This window comes from Taudactylus pleione, unplaced genomic scaffold, assembly GCF_031769625.1.
Source record: "Taudactylus pleione unplaced genomic scaffold, aTauple2 ptg000005l, whole genome shotgun sequence".
Lineage (NCBI taxonomy): Eukaryota > Metazoa > Chordata > Amphibia > Anura > Myobatrachidae > Taudactylus > Taudactylus pleione.
In genome coordinates this window covers 26047010-26069490 of record NW_028284408.1, presented here as the reverse complement: position 1 = coordinate 26069490, position 22481 = coordinate 26047010, and the positions used below count along the sequence as shown (strand labels likewise).

The 22481-nt window shown below is 45.4% G+C and overlaps 1 protein-coding gene across 2 annotated transcripts in view; it reads left to right on the top strand.

Moving 5' to 3' along the window:
- The window catches only part of KMT2D (lysine methyltransferase 2D), a 169099-nt gene that overhangs the window by 126889 nt on the left and 19729 nt on the right, over positions 1-22481 (top strand). Inside the window, exons 38-47 of one of the 2 annotated variants that reach the window (XM_088448469.1) lie at positions 244-6018; positions 14632-14769; positions 15352-15519; positions 15625-15772; positions 16288-16354; positions 16481-16656; positions 16824-16978; positions 17071-17206; positions 18617-18754; positions 21827-21960. In XM_088448469.1, coding sequence (XP_088304595.1) covers positions 244-6018; positions 14632-14769; positions 15352-15519; positions 15625-15772; positions 16288-16354; positions 16481-16656; positions 16824-16978; positions 17071-17206; positions 18617-18754; positions 21827-21960 — 7035 coding nt within the window. The remainder of the gene's footprint in view (positions 1-243; positions 6019-14631; positions 14770-15351; positions 15520-15624; positions 15773-16287; positions 16355-16480; positions 16657-16823; positions 16979-17070; positions 17207-18616; positions 18755-21826; positions 21961-22481) is intronic. The other variant, XM_088448524.1, reaches the window with a different exon arrangement.

The following is a 22481-nucleotide window of genomic DNA, read 5'->3' as shown; positions in this document are numbered from 1 at the left end:
GTGACAGCTCTGGTGTAGTGATGGACGCCTGTGCAGCTAACTTCAATTTCTATTTGTAATTGTTAGTATGTCTACCATTGGCAAATAATACTTTATTAAATATCACATTATTGAAGTTCATAATCTTGGTATTACAATTTATGTATCCTTTATATTTATTTGTAATGAACAAAGGCTTCTAAGGCACACCTTTATTTTTCTGGGGTTTTCTTTTTCACCTTTTAATAATCTCTTAATTTTCAGGTTCGTAAGCAGCAGAAGGAACATACAAATCTAATGACTGAATATCGGAATAAGCAACAGCAACAACAGCAAAGCTGTGGTGTCTTACCTGTCAGTCCAAACCAGAACTCCCGTGTCCTCACAAAGGCTCCAGGTCCAATTGCCGGTGGACACAGCATTCAACAAACCTCTTCTCTGCCACACAACCAACTTGTTGGACAAGCTGGAAATCTGCGTGGTCTGCAGCCAGGTTTAGCCATGCAACCACAGCATGGTGCCTCATATGTTAAGTCAGTACCCCAGCAACATCAAGCTCAGGGAAATAATACAGCACTTCCTGGAACTTCCAGTGGCTTTTATTCAACCACTCCAACGCTACAGGGTCTTACTGCTGAACAAAGGATGATCCAAGAGCATCAGCTTCAACAGCAGAGAATGCAACTAGCACAAAAACATCAGCAGCAACAAAACGAGAATTTTCCACTATCCCCTCAAAACAATTTGTCTCAAACAGTGTTGACAAAACAACATGGGCTTATGGGAAATACCCACGGATTAGTGGTACAGCAAGCCACTTCTCAAACTCCACAGACCATTGTGGGTCATCCTCAGACATCTGTTTTACAACATCACACAACTCAAAGACACATTTTGATTGCTCAACAACAACAGAGAGTTTTGGGTTCATCGCCGGTTGCTCAACAAAATGTAATAGGACCTCGCTTAGTTTTGTCACAAAGTCAGCAGAATTTGCTAGGAATGTCTCAATTACATCAGCAGACTGTATTAAGTCAAGGGAGCAATATACTATCTCAGCAACCTCTAGCAGGACAGATCCAGACTGCAAACCAAAATCTCTCCGTTCATCCTCAAAATATTCACACTCAGATTTTTAGTATCAAGGATTCAAACATTAGTGATGGCTCAATGACTCAAGAAGGTACAGAAACACAAGGGCAGCAAAGAGATCAGCAGGCAACCTGCAGCCCAGAAATCCAAGAGTCTACTGATCAGCAGTCTCAGAAACAGGTCAACCTTAATTCACTGAACCAGGAAACAGACTTACAAGCTTCAGGAACTGCAGAAGAAGGACAGCAGTTAAATCAGTTATCTGATCAAGAACAGACTCCATATGATTCAACAAGTCCATTGCAACAGTCTGTGAGACAGCATAGTATTATTCTTTCTCCCCAGCAACAAAATCTTCGAAGTCTTGGCACACAGTTGAGACCAGAACTTCCAAGCACTCTTCAACATCCACTCAGTCAAGATAACACACACATTACTCCTACAACATCACAGCAAACAAATGTGATTCAGATACAGAGAATTGTGGGCCAAAGTCCTGTACAAGCACAGGGTAATGATCAGTCCAAAGATAATATAGGGCAAACTTTGCAGCATCCATTGGGACAGCAAAGACCAATTCTAGGTGGTCAGCAATCACCATATGCAGCTAATCTAATGACCATGCAAAACTCCCCACTTATGGCTCAGATAAGAGCACAGCTCCAGGGAATTATTGCAAAGAATCCACAGTTGCGACACTTGACACCACAGCAACAGCAGCAGTTGCAGGCTATTCTAATTCAACGGCACCAACAAGCCCAGAACCAAGCTCTTAGACAAGCATCACATCAGGAAACTGCAATGCAGCCTGCAGCTTCACATGCTGCAATGGCTAATGGCCCACCGGGCAGCCAGACACCATCCAGGGGCATTTTTCAAGTTCGATCAACAGGATCCGCTGGGACTGAACAATTGCAATCAAACTATGTTGAAGAAGGCCATTCTGGAACAATACAGAAAGTAACCCCAGAACACACGCTGGATACTCCACAAGTTAATGAACAGGATCAAAGTTCCTTGTTGAAATCTCCAGGAGTGGGAAGGGGGTATAATGTTGGTCAGACACAGGAAACTGCTTCTAGCCAGCATGCACAGACTACCACAAGTTTGAGACATATGACCCATCAACCACCGCCTCAGTATAGAATGCCTCAACCAACATCATCCAGTCATCAGCAGACACCACAGTATCAGACCCAGCAGCAAGTACAACAGCATCAGCTGCAACAATCACAACAAAGTCAGCAGCTACAGTTGCAGCAATCACAACAGGTTCAGATGCAACAAGCCCAGCAAATACAGCAGGGACAACCTCAGCCAACACAAATGCAGCAACACCAGATACAACAAGTGCAGCAAATTCAGCATCAGCTCCAACAGCCCCTTCAAACTCAGCAGGCTCAACATCAGTTGCAGCAAGTGCAACAATCCAAGCAACAAGTACATCAGTTGCAGCAGACACAACTAGTCCAACATCAAATGCAGCAAGTACCGCAACAGCTTCAGCAAGCACGTCAGCAAATACAGCAGCAACAAATGCAACACCTGCAGCAAACACAGCAACAAGTACATCAGAACCAAATGACACAACTGCAACAACCACAGCAGCAAGTGCAACATCAGGTACAAGCACAACCATTGCAGCAAACACCTTTGCAGCAGCAACAAATGCAATCTAGTCAGCAAGCACCTCAGCAACAATTACAGCAACAACAATTACAGCAACAGTTGAAACTAGCTCAACAGCAGCAGCTGACTCAGCAACTGCAGCAAACACAGCAACAGCTGCAACAGACACAGCAACAACTACAGCAGTTGCAGCAAACACAACAATTGCAGCAAACACCTCAGCAATTTCAGCAAACACAGCAGAAGCTTCAACAGCAGCTTCAGCAGTTGCAGCAAACACAGCAGCATATTCAGCAGTTGCAGCAAACACAGCAACTGCAGCCAATTCAACAGTTGCAGCAAACTCAACAGCAGATGCAACAAACGCAACAGTTGCCACTGACACAGCAGCAGCTTCAGCAGTTGCAGCAGTCGCAGCAACAGCTTCAGCAGTTGCAGCAGTCGCAACAACAGCAGCAACTTCACCAGTTGCAGCAGTCTCAACAGCAGATTCAACAGTTGCAACAGACGCCACAACAGTTGCAACAGACGCAGCAGCAGCTTCAACAATTGCAACAGACGCAACAGCAGCTCCAACAGTTGCAGCAGTCGCAAACCCAACAGCAGCAGCTCCAACAGTTGCAGCAGTCGCAAACCCAACAGCAGCAGCTCCAACAGTTGCAGCAGTCGCAAACCCAACAGCAGCAGCTCCTACAGTTGCAGCAGTCGCAAACTCAACAGCAGCAGCTCCAACAGTTGCAGCAGTCGCAAACTCAACAGCAGCAGCTTCAACAGTTGCAGCAGTCGCAAACTCAACAGTTGCAGCAGTCGCAAACCCAACAGCAGCAGCTCCAACAGTTGCAGCAGTCGCAAACCCAACAGCAGCAGCTCCAACAAATGCAGCAAACACAACAGCAGCAGCAACTGCTCCAACAAATGCAGCAAACACAACAGCAGCAGCAGCAGCTCCAACAAATGCAGCAAACACAACAGCAGCAGCAGCAGCTCCAACAAATGCAGCAAACACAGCAGCAGCAGCAACAGCTCCAACAGTTGCAGCAAACACAGCAGCTACAACAATTGCAGCAGACACAACAGCAGCAGCAGCAGATTCAACAGATGCCACAGCAGTTGCAGCTATTGCAGCAAACGCAACAACAACAGCAGATTCAACAGATGCCACAGCTGCAACTCTTGCAGCAAACACAGCAACAACAGCAGTTACAACTTTTGCAACAAGCACAACAGCAGGTGCAGCTTAAGCAATTGCAACAAAAACAGCAGCAGGTACAAACGGTTCAGCAGCAACAACAGATGCAACAATTATTGCAAACTCAGCAGCAGTTATTGCAACAGACACAGCCACAACTGCAATTAACACAACAAGTTAAGCAACATCAGATGACACATTTGCAACAAAATGCGTCTCAAGTACACCATCATACGCAAGTGCCACAAGCAAGAGTGCAACAATCTCCACAGGTGGAAAAGACACAGCAACAAAATGAAATGCAACAGGAAGTGACTCACTCGCCACCTTTACTTCAGCCTCCAATACAACAAAACACAGAACAGGAGCAGCAAGAGATACAGCATCCACAACAAACAGAAAAAATACAACACATTGACCAAATACAGGAATCACAAGAGACTGAAACAACCCAACAAATGGATCACAATCTGATGCAACAACAGAAAATTGAACAGCATCAAATGCAGCAGACTCAACACCTACAGCTGCAACAGGGACAGCAGCAATCATTATCATTTCAAGTGTTGCCACAGCAAATTAGCGCTCAGCAGCCTTTGCAACAAGTTCAACAGACACAACAGCTCCTCCAACAACAAACACAACAATTGTCACAATTGAAGCCAAGCTCACAGTCCCAAACAGTGCATCAACTCCAACAGACGCAACAGAACCAAGTGTCTCATCAATTGCAAACCTTTCAGAATCAGACACCTCAAATGCAGCAGTTTCCGCATCAAGTACAAAATGCAAATATGCAACAACACATCCAGCAATCTCAGCAGTTGCAAACTTCAAACAAAAACAAAACTCAAATGCAGTTTCAACAACTGCAAAATGTACAAATACAGCAACAACTCCTACACCAACAAGCACCCACACAAAACTCACTGATCCAGCAGATGGGACATCAACAAAACCAAATGCAGCAGCTGCAAATGAAACAAACACATCAGAAACAAGCTGTGCAAATGCAGCTACAGCTCCCTCAAACACAACTACCATTACAGACCATAACACAACAGCAATCCCACAAGGCAAAATCTCAATTGCCGCAAAATCTAGTTCAGGCACAAAAATTACAGCAACAGATACAACAGCAAACGCAACTGCAACAGTCATCTGATGTTCAGCCGCAGCATATTCAACAGTTGAAACCGAGTATAATACAGCAACACAAACAGTTACAGCAACTTCAGCCTCATCAGATTCAGCAAGTACAACAAATCCTTCAGTTGAAACAGCAGATGCTCCATCAACCACCACAGAAACAACTTCAATTACAGCAGCAGATTCAGATGCATTTACAGCAGCTACGCCAGCAGCATACACCGTTACATCTAGAGAGTCTACAGGAACCAAAGAAGGAGCCTCCTGATTTCACTGCTATATGTTCTGGACCTTTGACAACCTTGCAGCCAGAGTGTCAGAACAAATCCACAGATGAGCAAGTCAAGACATCACCGCCTAGCATTGACTCGTTGATGGCCAAATCTGTCCAAAGCTGCTCAGTACAGAAATCACCTGAAAGCCAAAATGAGTTGTCATCCTCCAGTGCAGTACTCTCAACCCAGGGTGAAACAACCATTCAACATAATGATACCCCAGATATTAAAACAACAGCGCTTTTGAGCTCTGAGAGCTCCACCAAGGAATCCAAAGAAATTGCATTTCCCACAGAAGCTGGTGACCAGTCTTGCCCTGATGAAACTGGTGATTCACAATTAAATACAGCGTCTCAGGAAGAACGTATGGAAGCAGATCTGACTAGACATGAGACTGTTATAAGTCCTGTTATTCCTCTTGAGAATGGTGAAAGGACTCAGTTGACTAAGCTTCTTAAAGAGGAGTCTGTAGAAGAGTGTGTGCCTGGTAGTCATGTCATAAAATGTGAAGCAAATGGTGACCCATTAACGATTGGAGCCAAAGGAGAGGCAGGTCATCTTCTCCTGCAAAAACTGCTGCGTGCCAAGACTGTACAGCTAGCTTCACAGCGGTCTTCAGATGGCATTCATGACATCAATGGTCATATTGACAACAAGTTGACTGTTCTGGAGCAGAAACTGCAAGCCCCACCTCGTAATAAAGATGTAAGTTGCTTTTTGATTTCTTAACATACTCTAGACATGTGCTGTGTATGTGTTTTTTTTGTTTTTGTTTTTTTTTTATTTGAATTTTGGGGTATGTTGCACATACATAAAGAAAATTTAGCTGAAAAGTAAATGTATTATGGTTTTTAGCCCCTTATCCCAAGATGACAAGTAAATCACATCTGGCCGTCATACCACCAGTGGTAGATTTTACCCCCAGTAAAATCCGCTACTTCAGTGAGCCAGTTGCAGTCTGTGACTTCACTAGCTTTACTGTGACTGCAGATGGCTTCCCATTGGAAGCACTACCTGCCAATCACGCAAAGGACAAGCAAACCACAGGGCTGCGATTAGCAGAGTGTGGCTTCCAGTGGAAGCCGCTGCTCTGCCTTTCGGGCAGCCCTACAGGGCTTTTCGGGGCTGCAACCAATGCACTCCCCAGAAGCTGCTGTTATGCGCAGCACCACTGCTGCTTGTTGGACCTGTCCTGGCGCCTGCCAGATTTAATGCGCAGGTGCCGGGACCCAGCCGACCACTGCCAGACCAGCAGCGGCAGCCCCCCTCAGGTAATGGGGCAGGAGCCGCTGATGATTGGCACTTATCAAAGAGATCTAATGATACTAAAAATAGTGCAGACTCATTGAAATGGGTCCTTAAGCCTTAAGGTGACTTGTTTAAATAGTATGAAATACCATGTTTTTAATAAAAAAAAAAGATGAAAATTTGTCCCTATACTTCCATAAATTTTTTAAAGTAATGTATTTAATAGTCCTGGGTCAAGTTGTGAAAAACGGTTTGACTTTTTGTGTAATTTTCTTTTCTCCTTGGTAATGGCCTAAAAGCTATTTATTCCAATATATTGTGAAAAGAAACCCATGTGTCCTGGAATAAAAAGTATAATATAAAATTTACCTGGTTAGGATACAAAATGTAAACAGTAAATGTGATGCAGAGTGAAACCATGAATGAGAGTCTCATTATTGGCAGGGGTAAATTACCTCCAGCTTTCTATGGATTTAGAAAGGAGATTATTTAATGTGATTGTTGCTAATGATTAATAAAAGGGTTCATTTTATATTAATTTATGTAGTGAGGGGATGCCTTTTGCTTAGGATGTAGTCTGAATCTTGTCAGTCAATATGACAACTGTCACAATACTGACAGCGACATCCCGACTATCAGAATCCAGACAGATTCAGGAGGTAAGGGTTAGGCACTAGAGGGAGCGTTAGGGTTATAATACTTACAAAAATCTGTCTAGATTCTGACTCAGTATGCCACTGTCTGGATTCTCACCGTTGGCATCCTGACCGTACCCAGCTCCTTTTGCACCTCTCAGGCCCTTGTTTTAAATGTTACTGATGTGCATGGAGTTTTTTGGGGGGTTTTTTCTTGGTGTTTCTCTTCGAGCTGTGATTACTGATTGTTTTCTAATGGTGCATACACACGGTCAGATTTTCTGTCAGATCTGAACGATAACGATTTAAAAAAATCGTTCATATCTGACAGACGATAACCATATCTGACGTGATGTGTTTGCAGTCAGATTTGGACGATTTCATTAATTTTAATATTGTCTGAATCGTTCAGTTCAAATCGTTGGTAAAAAGCGTTCATCATTCATCTGACATATCTGACCGTGTGTATGCACCATTAAAGTCATGTGATCACCGTGGCAATCAGTCGTATGGCATGATGGTGTAAGCAGACAGTCTTTCAACCAGCCTTCCTTGGTAAGGGAGTAATAACAAAAGTTGTCATTTCATTGGTCCTGGTGCTGTAGAATAGTAAGGGAGGGGTCCGTAAAACCCATTACCATTTATGCTATAATAATAGTAAAATGTAAACAAAACACACTTGATTGTAAAATTTAACTTTTGTTTGAAATAACTTCCCAAACATTTGTTCACCAATTTATTAATAAACAAATAAACATTTTGCATTCAAGGCATTAATGAATTGACAGGTTCTTGTTTTTATTTTCGTTTAAAGGGGATACATTGCATTTAGATTTTACTACTGCATGTAGATTTTTCAGGTCAAGTACATGACATATGTCATAGAAGAATAGCAAGTAACAATTGCAGTGATCGCGGTTAGCGGAAAAAATTGTGGGTCCCAGGGACCCCTCACTTTAAAAATTTGGGGTCCTATAACACTTTTTCTGGGTCCCATTACATAATATGGGGGTTGAGGGCAGGCACCAGTTGGGATTGTGCTGGGGGGTATATAGCAGTTGGGGTAGAGGGGGTTGGGGTAGAGCTGAGGGTAAAGGCAGGGAGATATTGGGGTGGAGCTGCAGCTATAGGGGAGTAAGTACAGGCACGGCTGGGGGTAGGGAGGGGTAAGTGCAGACAGTTGATGCAACAGTGCTGGGGGGCATGGAGGGTACTAGGGGCAGGTTATGTGAGGGGCAATGGTAGATAGCAGCTGGCGCAGTACTTGGGGGGGGTACAGTGTTGGTTAGCGGCAAGTAGTACTTGGGGTAAGGAGAGGGCGAGGGTAGATAGCAGCTGGGGCAGTACTGCGGGCAAGGAGGAGGTTAGGGACAGGCAGTGCTGGGTGTAGGGAGGGGGCCAGGGCAGATAACAGCTAAAGCAGTACTGGGGGTCAAGGAGGGGGTTAGGGGCAGAGCTGGGTCAGGATAGCAGCTGGGGCAGCACTGGGGTATGAGAGGGGGCAAGTGTAGATAGCAGGGGCAGTATGGGAGGCATATAGGGGAAAATAGTTGTTAGCAGCTAGGGCAATACTGGGGGCAAGGAAGAGGTTAGGGGCAAGCAACACTGGGTGTAGGGAGTGGTAAAGGTAGGTAACTGGGGCAAGGAGGGCGTTAGGGGCAGTGCTGGGGGTAGGTGGGGGTCAGGATAGGAGCTGGGGCAGCACTGGGTGTAGGGAGGGGGCAAGTGTAGATGGCAGCTGGGGCAGCACGGGGGCCAAGAAAGAGGTTAGGGGCAGGCAGCACTTGGGTTAGGGTGGGGGTAGGGTAGATAGCAGCTAGGGCAAGGAGGGGGTTAGGGGCAATCAATACTTGGGGCAGTGCTAGGGGTATGGAGAGGGTTAGGGTAGCCAAAACCTGGGGCAGTGGTTACCTCTTTTGCTTCTGCTGGGAACCCTTGGCCGGGTCACTGTTATCCGCCTGCAGGTCCCTTCTGCCCCAAGTGCTGTCCACCTCCTGCATACAGAGAGCTCAGCTGGCTGAAGGAGTGCCGGCTGCTAGAGTGTCCCGGCACCAACGACAACGCTGCTGCAGCCAAATCGCCCACGGACTTCTGGCAGGGGACCCGCTGCACAGCGATTGGCTAGGGGTGATGGTGCCGCGTGGTGAATGGTTGGGGGATGCCGCTGCACGGCGATTGGCTGGGGAGACAGTGCCGCGTAGTGATTGGCTGTGGGAGCAGCTGCATAGCGATTGGCTAGGACAGCGGCGCCTCGTGATTGGCTGGGTGAAGCCGCTGCATGGTGATTGGCTGGGGGGACAGTGCTGCATGATGATTGGCTGGTGGGAGCCGCTGCACAGCAATTTTGCTGGGGCGGCGGTGCCTTGTGAATAGCTGGGAGGATGCCACTGCATAGCGATTGGCTGGGAGAATGGTGCCGCCAGGTGATTGGCTGGGGGGAGCTGCTGCACTGTGATTGGCTGGGAGGACGGCGCAGTGCGGAGAATGGCTCAGGGCATGACGCCCTGTGGTGAATGGCTGAGGGGACGCTGCTGCACACTGATTGGCTACGGAGGTACACACAGCGCCAGCGCGTCCCCCGGGACCCAAATAGTTTTAAAAACTGGGTCCCAAGTTTCCTGTAGCGCGTAGAAACGCGCTATAGCGCGTATTTAGCAAACCCTGCAATTGACAGTTAACGTGCTTCCCCCCCCCCTCCATGTAAATTACTTTACTTTAAATATAATAAAACAGGGATGGGTCTATATTAAAGCTGGGGAGATGGTGGGGGCACTTAAACAGTTTTAGTAATATATGTCTAAGAAAAAAAAAGCTGGGCTAACAATTTTTGAAGTATCGTCCTTTAATTACAGCACTACACATGTATTTACATTGCTATCGGTCACATTTTCTCCCTGTGACCGTCTGCATTTCCTATTTTTCAACTGTAATCGCTTTGACAGGAATAGTTGGTGCTCAGCACTGGTAAATTGTAACTGGAAAATACGTAGGAAAAAAGCTTAAGCCAGCCCACTTACACTAATGAAGTCAGACACGCACTCTTAATCAGCAGTCAAGGAGCAGCCAAGGTAGCCCAAGCAACAACTAGGCAGCAAGCCCAGGGGCAACCCACACTAGTGTCCATTGCGCTATTGCAAAATCAGTAAGTGCTTTTATGAGGGGTCTGGTAGGTAAACATAAGTTCTGGGCTCTCTGCACCATGTATGTGAGTTTAGAATTGAAGAGAGGCAGTGTAGTGCAACTCTAGGTGCAGGTGCTGATTAGTGAAGAGGGCATATTTTCATTTCTACTTCAGGGTCCATAGAGTATCCACAAGATACCTTGGGCTATGGGCGTTTGACGTCAGACATCGGGCACCACAGAGTTAGTTTTCAGTCTCCCAGGATGTACTGCGGTCCCCCTCCTATACCCCGCCCCCGAGCCAAGACAAACCAGTTTCGTAGGTGCCCGGCTCGGTGTCGGATCACCATTTAACAGGGGGGGGCTGTAATGGCCCCTGAAGTTCTTCAAGGCAGCTGTGGCTGCACAAGATGAGCTGCACAGCATAGACAGTCAGTACTGATGTCTATGCTGTCTCTCCTCCACCCAGCCGGACCAAGACGCCGGTACTGATCCGAGGATGCTGGTGGGTGTCTGGGGTCACAGTTAGCGGTGACCCCGGATTACCCAGACACTGGCCGGATTCAAGGAGGCAGGTAAGCGGCGGGGTCCCGCGGAGGGTACACGCCAATACACAGACCTAAGTCCCCAGGCAGGGCACTCCCTGGGGACTGGCTGCATGTGGAGCCCTAACCTGCGCTTCCACTAGACCACCAGGGACAGCGGGCTGAGCAGCAAAGCTCCGGCGTCCCAGGGGTTAATAGCATGCCAGGGGAGCGCGCCTTTCCTGTATACAGCCAGCGCCTCCCCCGCTGCACAGTGCCTCTCCGTAGCGATCTGGCGGGCTGTGTCAGTGCTCCTCCCCCGGGCCCGCCTCCTCGCTGCTCCTCCACGGCCATTTTCTAGGGAGTGTGCAAACGCTGCTGGACGCTGAGTACAGGTGGCGTCGCGGTCCGGGTCCCCCCGCATACCTCTCCAGCGATTAAGGTCAGAGTATGCAGCACTGTTTCCTACCAGGCTCTGTGTCTGTGTAGCTGATCATAGTGCTGGTAGTGCAGGGATTTATTTCTGCATTGTATGTGACTCACTGCTAGCGCTGCTGCCTGCACTTTCACTTCTGACTGTCAGCCATTTTACTATCCCTGTTCTTCCTCTGCTAAAGCCTTTGCGGTGCGGTGTTGCAGGGAGTTCATTGCCTCACTGTAAAAGCATTTATCTGTGAGGGGAGTCACATACCCTCATGTCTGAGAGTGAACGTGATTTTCCTCTTCAGCTAAAGTGTACCACATGTAGCAGTGTTCACTCTAGCTCCAGCAGCAGGCAGGGCGCCGGAGCTAGAGAGGCCCTGGTATTCTGGAAGGTGTTACACTCTCTGCTCCAGGCTGGAGTTATAGTGCCGCTTCCGTTGTCCCAGAGGGGTCCGGGGTATCTTTTTCTGGTACAGAAACCCAATGGGTCTTACCGGCCCATCTTCAACCTCAAATCCCTTAACAAATTCTTGAGGGTTCCTCGATTCCTGGTGGAGACCCTGCGTTTCATCATTTTAGTGATGGAGCCTGGGGATTGTATGGCGTCGCTAGATATTCAGGATCTTACCTGCATATCCCGATTTGTTTCAGCACACCAACGTTTCCTCAGGTTTGCAGTGGTCGACCAACACTTCCAGTTTCAGGCACTGCCCTTTGGTCTGGCCACGGTGCCTCGAGTGTTTACCAAAGTCATGGCAGTTATGGCAGCCCACTTGTGGATGCAGGGGGTCCGCTTGTTGCCCTATCTGGACGACCTCCTGTTGTTGGCAGGGTCTCCAGTGATACTTCAGTGCCATCTGCAACTGACAGTCTCTGTGTTGCAGACTCACGGCTGGCTGGTAAACTGGAATAAGTCCTCCCTGGTTCCCTCACAGAGGATGCTCCATCTCTGAGCCCTGTTGGACTCACCACAACAGAGGATCTTTGTGACAGAGGTAAAGATCTCTGCGTTACAGGCAAAAGTACGCAGTTGCCTGCAGAGTCCCCGGGTGTCTATTCACTCGGCGATGAGGTTACTGGGATCCATGGTGTTAATGTTCGATATGGTGGAGTACACCCAGTTTCACTCCAGACCTCTGCAGAAGTTAATCCTCTCCAGATGGAATGGGTTGCCCCATCGCATAAATACAGACAATGGTGTTTTCCCCGAGGTACGTCTGTCTCTGGCCTGGTGGCTGCACACTGCTCACCTGAACAAGGGGCACCCCTTTTGGATTGCGGACTGGGTTCTTCTGACAATGAACGCCAGTCTCCGAGGCTGGGGAGCGGTGACTGGTCCGCACTTCTTCCAGGGAAGGTGGACGCTAGCAGAATCTGCGCTTCCGATAAACATCTTGGAACTTCGGGCAGTATTCAAAGCTCTCCAGCAAGCAAGACATGTCCTGCATGGAAAACCCGTGCAGGTGCAGTCAGACAACGCCACCACAGTGGCTTACATAAACCGCCAAGAGGGACCCGCAGTCAGGCAGCCCTGACGGAGGTGTCCCGCATTCTAGCTTGGGCGGAAGGCACTCTCCCTGCCGTATCGGCAGTGTTTATACCAGAAGTCCTCAACTGGGAGGCAGACTATCTCAGCCGTTAAGACGTGCATCCAGGAGAATGGTCTCTTCACCAGGCGGTGTTTCAACTCCTGGTGAACAAGTGGGGCCTTCCAGAGATGGACCTCATGGCCTCCCGACAAAACAACAAGCTACCTGTGTACGGGTCAAGAACAAGAGACGCAGAGGCACTTCTGGTAGACGCTCTGTCGGTCCGGTGGACCTTCCAGTTTGCATACCTCTTCCCTCCCTTCTTCCTTGAGTGATTCGCAGATTCAAGCAAGAAGGCGGCACGCTCCTGCTGATACCTCCAGCGTGGCCCAGACTGCACTGGTACTCAGATCTTCGGAGTCTCTCCGTAGACACTCTGATGCTGTTGCCTCTACGTCCGGACCTGTTGTCTCAAGGTCCTTGCCATTACCCGGACCTGTGTCATCTGTCTTTGACGGCGTGGCTGTTGAGACTGCCCTCTTAAGGTCCAGGGGTTTTTCCAGCCTGCATCGGCAATAATTTACCATCGAGCATGGCATACTTTCTTTGAATGGTGTCGCCCTAGAGGCTATGATCCTCAGGTGTTCCTGATATCCAGGGTGTTGGCTTTCCTGCAGGCGGGCTTAGATCACAGTCTTCGCCTTGCTTCTCTTAAGGTGCAGGTTTCTGCCCTGTCAGTGTGGTTTCAGCGTAGGATTGCTACTCTTCCTGATGTCCGCACCTTTCTGCAAGGTGTACTTCGTATCCAGCCTCCCTTTGTTCCTCCAGTGGCTCCTTGGGATCTGGCTGTGGTCCTGAGTGCTCTCCAAGGACCGCCATTTGAACCACTGGGCTCAGTGGATTTGAAATGACTTACAGCTAAGACTGTATTTCTTCTGCCCATTGCTTCGGCTCCTCTCCCATGTAATGTTTCCCCTTTCAGCCCATTTTTCTTGGGGCATATGAGGGCTGAATCAGTCACCTGCGAATGATGCTTAGGCAGCTTCTGGTGGGTTGGCTGAATGTATTATCATCTGATTTCTACATGCAGCCTATGATGGTGCGAGCAGAGATCAGCCTGCATTAATCTCCCCCTTGGAGTCTTTCCAGCCACCAGCAATCCTTTATGCTCTGAAGAGGCAGCTAGTGGTAACATGGCTGTCCGCTTCTGCATTGAGCAAATCTAGAGATCGCCCAGCCTTACGCGGCAAGATACATTGCAGCTCCAGGCTTGCCCATTGGCGGTTAGTGGAAGCCTCTGCTGACTGTACTTAACTTAGTTGCCTGGCAGGCAGCATTTTGCAACCCTGGAGTAGAAATTAATCTGATGCACTTGGATTCTAAACTAAAGGGATTGTGCAAATTGTGGTGTAAGTTAAAAACTTCAAGCCAGAAATTTCAGTGTAGATCCAAGGAAATAATTTTTTTTTTATTGTGTATACTGTGATAGTTATTGTTCAGTTGGTGAAAATACTCAGATTTTTATTGGTGAAATTAACGATTTTGGACAATAATTACTGTTGTCCCCTGTTGGTTGCTTTACCATGTTAGGCACACAGTATGCACTATTGCAATTTTTTAAATTTTTATTTTCTAATTTCCACAATGATTTTTATGGATTGATTATTTCCCCCAGCTATGGATCCAAGTGGGCCATAATACCTTCTATCCCATGTTAGATTTGTTTCAGAAGCAAGGTTGAAAGCTGTCTCTTCCTGTCTGTGATACTGGCAGTAGTCCGCCTCTGTGTTAATTGTTGAAGGTTACAACTGCATTGTGTTTACCGTCTCTCTTATTTAGGACATTTGTGCAAAAAAAACTGTACCAAAGCCAAAAAGGACACAGAAGACCAATGAAAAAGCACCAAGCTCCCGCAAAAAGATTCGCAGAGAGGATAGCCTGAAATCTCCAGGTGACATTGTGAAGCAGCTGAAGCAGGTACATTGTCTTCTCGCAGTCTGTAGTTCTTGTCTTAGCTGATTTAGAACAGATGGGGCTTATGTAATAGGGTGTGACTTGCAGCCGCTGCGGGAACTCCTGCGGGTCCTCCCGTATTTTTAAAGCGGCAATTATTTTAAAGGCAAAATCAGCTTGGGTTTTCCTTTTAAAATGATTGCCGCTTTAAAAATACGGGAAGACGCGCAGGAGTTCCCGCAGCGGCTGCTACTCTTATTACGTAAGCTCCTATGTCTTTTTATCCTAAGGCTGTTTTGCGTCTTGTAAAACGGGAGGTTGTCCTTCCCATCTTTGTTCCAGTCTATCCTTGGGGGAGTTTTCGAGGTCTCTATTCTCAGATAATAACCTTTTCTTTTTTTAGTATGTTAAATAGTTCTGTACTACAGTAGGAATTGATTAGAGACATAAGTAGGGGTAGTTTTGTGATAGTGCCATGCCTTCTGTAAGTTGAGGATAATTATCGTTCTGGCAAAAGAGTAATTAAAATAAAAATGTGTTTTTGTTTAGAAGATTTGCTAATGTTTCTTTTCTTAAAAAAACCAAACAAAAAATAAACCCCAACAGGAGCTTTCTCTGTTACCACTTGTGGAGCCTACGATTACTGCTAACTTCAGCCTGTTTGCCCCATACGGGATCAGTAGTCCAGTTAATGGGAAAAGTACGCTTAAAGGATCATTTGGCAATGGTGCCCTGGAGAGCATCCCCGACTATTACACACAGCTGCTCAGCAAGGTATCTGTATTCACTCATGTTTATATCTTGCTTAAATAAAACAAAAGTTACATTTAGTGTTGGTTGCTTATTAAAACATCTAATATTTTATTTTATTTTTTTAAGAACAACCTCAGTAATCCCCCTACACCTCCTTCTTCCCTGCCTCCAACGCCACCTCCTTCCGTGCAGCAGAAGATGGTGAATGGTGTGACAGCAGCTGAAGATATTAGTGAAACAAAGAGAGAATCTGAGAGCAGCGCAGAAGTTAAAGGTGCGCCCAGCCAAATGTCTCTTTCCTACTGTGTCATGAATGCATGTCTCTGGGAGACGGCACAAGTTTTTGCTTTGAAATGTTTTTTGTTTTTTTTAATTGGTTTGTATTGTGACGTAAGCTGCATATACACGTAAACATTTTCTGTCCAACCATCCAACTAGTTGATTGGTTGGAATGAAAATCTGGTAAGGTATGAAAGCAAATGACAGTCGGCAATTTGCTCCCAAATGCCGGAAAATGGACAAAAACTGCTGTTTGAACAAATTGTTTAGATCAAACATTTAACAAACTTGTCTGAACGTCCATTTTCATCTGTTTTCTGGCATTTAGGAGCAAATTGCTGATCATCAGTTACTCCCATACGTTACCAGATTTTCATTCCAACCAATCAACTAGTTGGATGGTTGGATAGGAGATCGTTACGTGTGTACCCAGCCTTAATATGTTAAACAAATGAAATTTACAACCTGTAAGTCAGCAACTTCTAATTCCTTTTCATCTTGCTGTTACAGTTGAGCGCAGCTTGGACATTTTGGCTGCTCTGCCCACTCCTCCTCACAACCAGAGTGAGGATGTCAGGTGAGGAATTTTGTTAGTGGCACATTACTTTCCTATGAAGGATAGCAGGGGTAACACCGGTAGGTTGGTTGCATAATACTTTATTAAAAACGCTCTCTTAAGATATATTTATTTTGTGTATCCTAGAATGGAAAGTGATGATGAGAGTGATTCTCCTGACAGCATCGTTCCAGCCTCTTCCCCAGAAAGTATTCTTGGCGAGGACACACCGCGTTTTCCTTCATTGTGCGACATCAAAGAGGAAGAAGAGGAGAGATCCTTATCTCCCGTCATACCCCTTATTCCTCGCTGCGCCATACCAGGTTGGTGGCACTAATAGAGCCTTTTAGGTAACTTCTACAGTGAGGAAAAAAAAAAAAGTTATAATGTCTGGAAGTTTGGTTACCATAAATGTTTTATATAAAATAAAAGTAACCTACAGTACAAGTATTTTTTTCCTCTTCTAATTCCAATGAATTTTCTGCAACAGTGTTTCCAGAGGTGAAATCTGCTGAGTCCTTGCCTGCTCCCCCAGAGTGTGCCGGTAAAACAATTTTGAGTGCGGCAGGGGGAACGATATCGTGGGATAAGACGAAAGGCAGCGAGGTATCTGTAATGTTAACCGTTTCGGCAGCAGCTGCGAAGGTGAGCGTACATTAGTTTTGTTGGCCACACTTTAGTGCAACCCTATGTTGTAGGTTTCATGTTACTATGTCTTGCTCTGTTTTCACATTTAGAATTTGAATGGTGTAGTTGCTGCAGTCGCTGGTTTATTGAGCATCAAGTTACCAAATTCATATGAAGTGCTTTTCCCAGATAGTGGTCTTAAAAATAATGTTGATGTAAGAAAATCTGTAGACTCTTCCACAGAAGGTAAAGTCCCTTTTTATATTGCTATACTATTTTCATAAGATGTGCTGGGATACTATGCTGTGTATGTATTTTGTTTTAAATCCTCTTTTAGTTACTGTTGTTTTGTACTGTAAATATAAGATTGCCACCCTGGATATAGCTGCATGATTGTCCTTGATATCACAAGAGAACCCCTAAAGTCTGTATATGTCACCTCCAGATGCTTTAATGTATATGTCAGTATGGCATTATATTGTCAGGACTCTAGTCTGTGTAAATTGTGAACTTTCTGTGCTGGTCCCTCTGTAATATCTGTGTAACCACTAATTGGTGGACACTGATACTTAGTGTAGAGTGTGCAGTGACTTGAGCTTGGGCACTTAAAATGTACTGGCCGAAGCTCAAACATTTGACCCTATATACCACTCTTGGCTGTCAGGCTCTTAAGTTTTTTTACAGTGGCATCCATAACTCTGTGCTTGCTGAAATAATAACTCCTAAAAGTTAAAAGTAGAATGGCTGCTCTAATCCTTTCACCATCATTCCGGGAACCAACACCAGAGGCGTGTCAGTCAAGGAAGTTGTTCCCTGCTCCCCCTGGAGCTGATTAGAAACCACAGTACAGTACCATGCAGAGGGTTCTGCACAGAGAAAGTAGGTGTTGGGGTGGGCGTGTTCATTTGGGCACTGAGTGTTATGGCAGCAGCACACTAGGCACAGCATGGCTTATAGGGCATGTATTTGGGTGGTTGCAGTCTCTCAGTGCTGGAGAGGATACCATACATTTTGGATTTCCTCCCTGGTGTAACTTTCCCCTTGGCAAGCCCACTAACCAGACACCACAGCCATTTTCTGGGAGCAGTCAGCAGCAGCTCTTTCCGATTTCAGTCTGAACTGAAAGCTACAGGGAATTATTTGTTTTGTGTATTGAGGTGCTTTCTTCGCTCATTTTGTCAGTCTGAGATGGAAAGTTCGTCAAGGACTGTAGGCCTGGAGGAAGAACGGTGCCAAAAAAAATTCCAGAGCCAGATTTAACTTCAAATTGCCCTGTTCCCAGTCCAGGATGGATGTCCTGTGTAAGGGGGAAGACCAGCACTTTTAGAGATGGCGGATCCAGCATGGGCCAAGTAACTAGACCGGGCTATTGTAGAGTTTTCGAAGCTCCACTCCATGTCCTTGAGAGCTAATCAGAGATGATTTTTTTTTTTGTAACCAGCAGTCTTCCTGGAGAAAGAAGGTGTTTGAGGAAGTACAATTTTGCATGATACCATTGCAGTGTGTTCCTTATCACCAAGTGTGCATATTTTGCTTAGTTTTTGGCTGAGAGACGACAATCTCAACAGCAGTCGACAATTCTCCATCTGGGACTGCATATTAGTAGCAATGGTCGTCAACATTTGGTGCTGAGTGGTTCTTGTGTTTCTTTCCCAGTTGCTGGGTCTCTGAACCAGTCAGAAGTCAGAAATACTAAAAAACTTGCTGGAGCCCAGAGTGATTTTCAAGCCTTCTGTTCAGTGGGTGTCAGTTCTTCTATGGAAGGGCCATCAGAATCCTGGCCAACAATTCTAGGTACGTGATTTGCATAAATCTCCAAGGGGAAACCATGAGTGCCCTGACCCTAAGTGAATCCGTCAGAATCATGCATTGGGGGAGCAACACGTTCCAGCCATCACAGCAGATTTCATCCCTGGGGTGGATATCTTGGAAGCAGACCTATTCATCAGTCAAATACTTCACCCTTTGGGAATGTTCTGTTCATCTTTCAACAGCTAATGGACTGGAGGAGCAGCAAATATGATTACATTTCACAAAGTGAAACACTTCTGCTCAGGGATCCACAGGTGTTTCTTGTAAGCGATATATCAGTTCTCTGTAACATCAACCTTATCTACCTGTTTCTGCAAAAAATATAAATAAAAGCAAATTTGGTTCTGGCAGCACTAGACTGGGCAAGAAAGTCTTGGTATACAGACATTCTAGACATGACAGAGGGCCCAGAATGGTGCCTTCGTCCAAGACCCGATCTGTTAAGTCGTGGCCCTTTATATCACCCTTTAGAGCTAAATGCTCAAAAGCATTTTTTTGGCCAAGAATTACCGCTAAGGGTCGGATTCAATTAGAGGCAAAAAGTGCCGTTTGGAGAGAAGTTTCTGCAGATTCGGACTTTCCACCTGTTTTCAAAGTATCTCCATATTCAATTCCAGGACGATTTCGCCTAAGCGAATAGTCAATGCATTGTAATAGGCGGAAAAGTATCTCCTATGAATAGCAGGTGAAAAAAAAGTGCAAATTCGTTATTTTGGGGTGCAAACGTGGGGAAATGACTCAGAACCCTTAGGACAGCCCCCCAAAGGACAAATCCACAAAAAAGGTAAAAAAATTACCTCAGAACACCCCCAAAAAAGTACTTTCATTTTGGGGGCTAAAAAGTGGGGGGACAAGCATAAAAACTAGTGAAATAGACTTCTTGGGGGTCTGCAAGGTTGGGTCAGGTGTTTTTGGGATTGCAGGTGCGTTTTTGAAGTTTTTTTAAAAGTTCACTTTAGAAAAATTAAAATTTGCTTGCACCCATTTTCAAGTACCCCAAATTTGAGTGGACTACTTATTTTCACCAAAAAATAATGCTTTATTCCATTCTTCACAACTTTTGCAAAGATGCTAATAAGAAGCAATTTAAACTACTTAAGTACCCCAAACACTTTTATTAGGTCTTACATCTACATTGATTCTTTATGTTAGTGCATCTTTTTTTTGGGTACAGACTGATTTCCCCAATTCTGACAGTACTTTCCGCCTGTTCCGCATTCGCCGCTTTCCGTTTTCACCTGTTTAGGAATTGAATAGGGAGAAACACGGGGACGCGCCCGTGAAGTTTCCGCCTCTGAAACGAAGGAGGTGAAAAGTCGGACAGGCGAAACTTTTCCGACTTTTCGCCTCTAATTGAATGCGGGCCTATATTTGGAAGCGCAATATCACCTGGTGCGAAGTGAATGGGTTTTCTACATCTTTTCATTTGGACTAGTTACTGCTGTTTCTGCAGGATGGTCTAAAAGGAAGGGGAGGGACACAGGTTTTTTTTGGAATTTTCAGATCTTGTCTCTTCATTTTCTTTCCAAGAAATCTGGTTCTTTAACCTGAAGGGTAGACTGAAACCTCCATTCTTCACCCCTAATAGCTACTTGGGGTCAGAGTCTTACAGCACCCTCCTTTTGAACTAGCGGATTCAGTAGACTTGAAGTTGTTACTTGGAAGTCTACCTTTCTGTTGACCATTTTCTCTGCTAGGAGTTACAAAGTAGTCTTTCCTTCTCATCTGTGAAAATAGGGCTGTTCTTAAAATCGAGCCGCCTTTCTGACTAAATCAAAACGTGGTGAGCCTAGCTTTAAACCAGAATAAGTCTCCAGATGAAGAAGGCTTTCGTCTGTGAACATTGTAATGATATTGAGAATAAATGCCCATAGCACCTGGCACTTGTACAGGACTGTTGATTGACCTTTCGGTTTTTAATGATGCAAGGGAAGCTCGCCAGCTCCCAAACAGACAATTACCAAGTTTACCATTGGATAGGACTACTCCTTCTGGGGAATATGGGGACTTATTACACCAGAACAGTGGGAACCTCCTGGGTGGCAAGGCACAGGGCCTCTGCTGAGTAGTTGTACCAGGTGGCCACCTGGTTTTCGGTGCACACCTTTACACTATTTTACAGATTTAATACTTTTGCGACCAAAAATTACAGTTTTGTACTTCAGCTTTGGAACATCCCCAGTGGATGAATATAGAAAATGGGGATTTTTGTACTTCAGTTAAATCCTTTTATTGCAGTCCACTGGGAGACACTAATACATCTAATGAACTGCAAGAAAATGATTTAATATTTTGTACAAAAAATCCTTATTCCTATATTCTTCTATTTCTCTATTTGTGTTTCTGTTCTTTTTTTATTTCTTTCACAGTTTTCTTGGTTAGGATCATTCTAATTAGAGAGAGTTTTACTGCTCTCCTTATTATTCTATACTCTTGGTCTGTCCTTTAGTGATTTGCTAGAAAAGGCTGAAGATCCTCGCAGTATATAGGGGAAGGAGCTTAAGCTTTTAATTGTAAATTTAATGTGCTCAAGCTCTTGTCATTGCACCCAGGGGTATTCAAAATTCAACATGTGGAACTACACATCCCAGGGTGCCCTGCCACAGTTTTGCTGTTAAGGCATACTAAAACTGTGGCAGGGCATGCTGGGATGTTTAGTTCCATATACACCATTGTATACACCAATGGACTGAGGGAATAGGATTTAATGTAAATGCAGGCATGCTTTTCTGTTTTATTTTCTTAACCCAGTCTTAGATTAATATGACCTGCCTCACGGATATTAGTCAGACATTGGTTACTAGCAAATTGATAGGCTTTATAATAGTTCAGCCCACAATTGGATAGGTTTTATGCTGATTCAGCAAATATGGGTGCTGTTCAGTTTTTTAAAACGGCCTATATGTGTAGGGGGCAGGTCTCCTTTAAAAACTAATCTGTCTGTATGTAGTTCTCTGTGGATGAGCGTTCATTAACTGATAAACATATTTTGTAATAAAAAATATTCTCTCTTGATTTAATATTTTGTACTCTCTGTCCCTACTATATTTGCAGGTGATACCAGTGATAAGGACAAGACTCAGACAGGAAAATTGGAGAACAGCACCGATTGGCTGAAGCAGCTGGATGCAGTGCTTCCGGGATACACTTTAAAGAGCGAGCTGGACATTCTTAGTCTTCTGGCACAAGTCAGTCATTTATCTTTATTTGTTAAATATTAGATTAATTTACTGTAAGTATACAATTAAAACTGTAGTCAGAGCAATTTACACTAAATACACAACCCCCAGAAGTCTTGCGGTTTGCCTGATCCAAGAGCCTAAAGTTTAAGTTATAACTGACCGCACAACTAGGTGTGTGTGTAGAACAATTGTGGGTATGCTGTCTTAAGGCGCGTATCCACTTGCCGATATAAATGACGATTGAATGATTACGACATCGTTATCGTTCATTAATTGTGCGGTAAAATGCCTGCAACGACCAGCGATGCGCGCGCTCCCGCTGGTTGTTGTCTGCATCACTCGTCGCCCGAACATGACTATCAACTTGACGATATTGTCAGGTTGAGTATGTTCGGGGATGAGGGAGGGTGTCTGCACTGAACAACATATTGTTCAGTGTGGGTACTGCCCAGTATAATGAACGACTGAACGATAACAATATCGTAATCGTTCAGTCCTTCATTGTTGGCAAGTGGATACGCACCTTA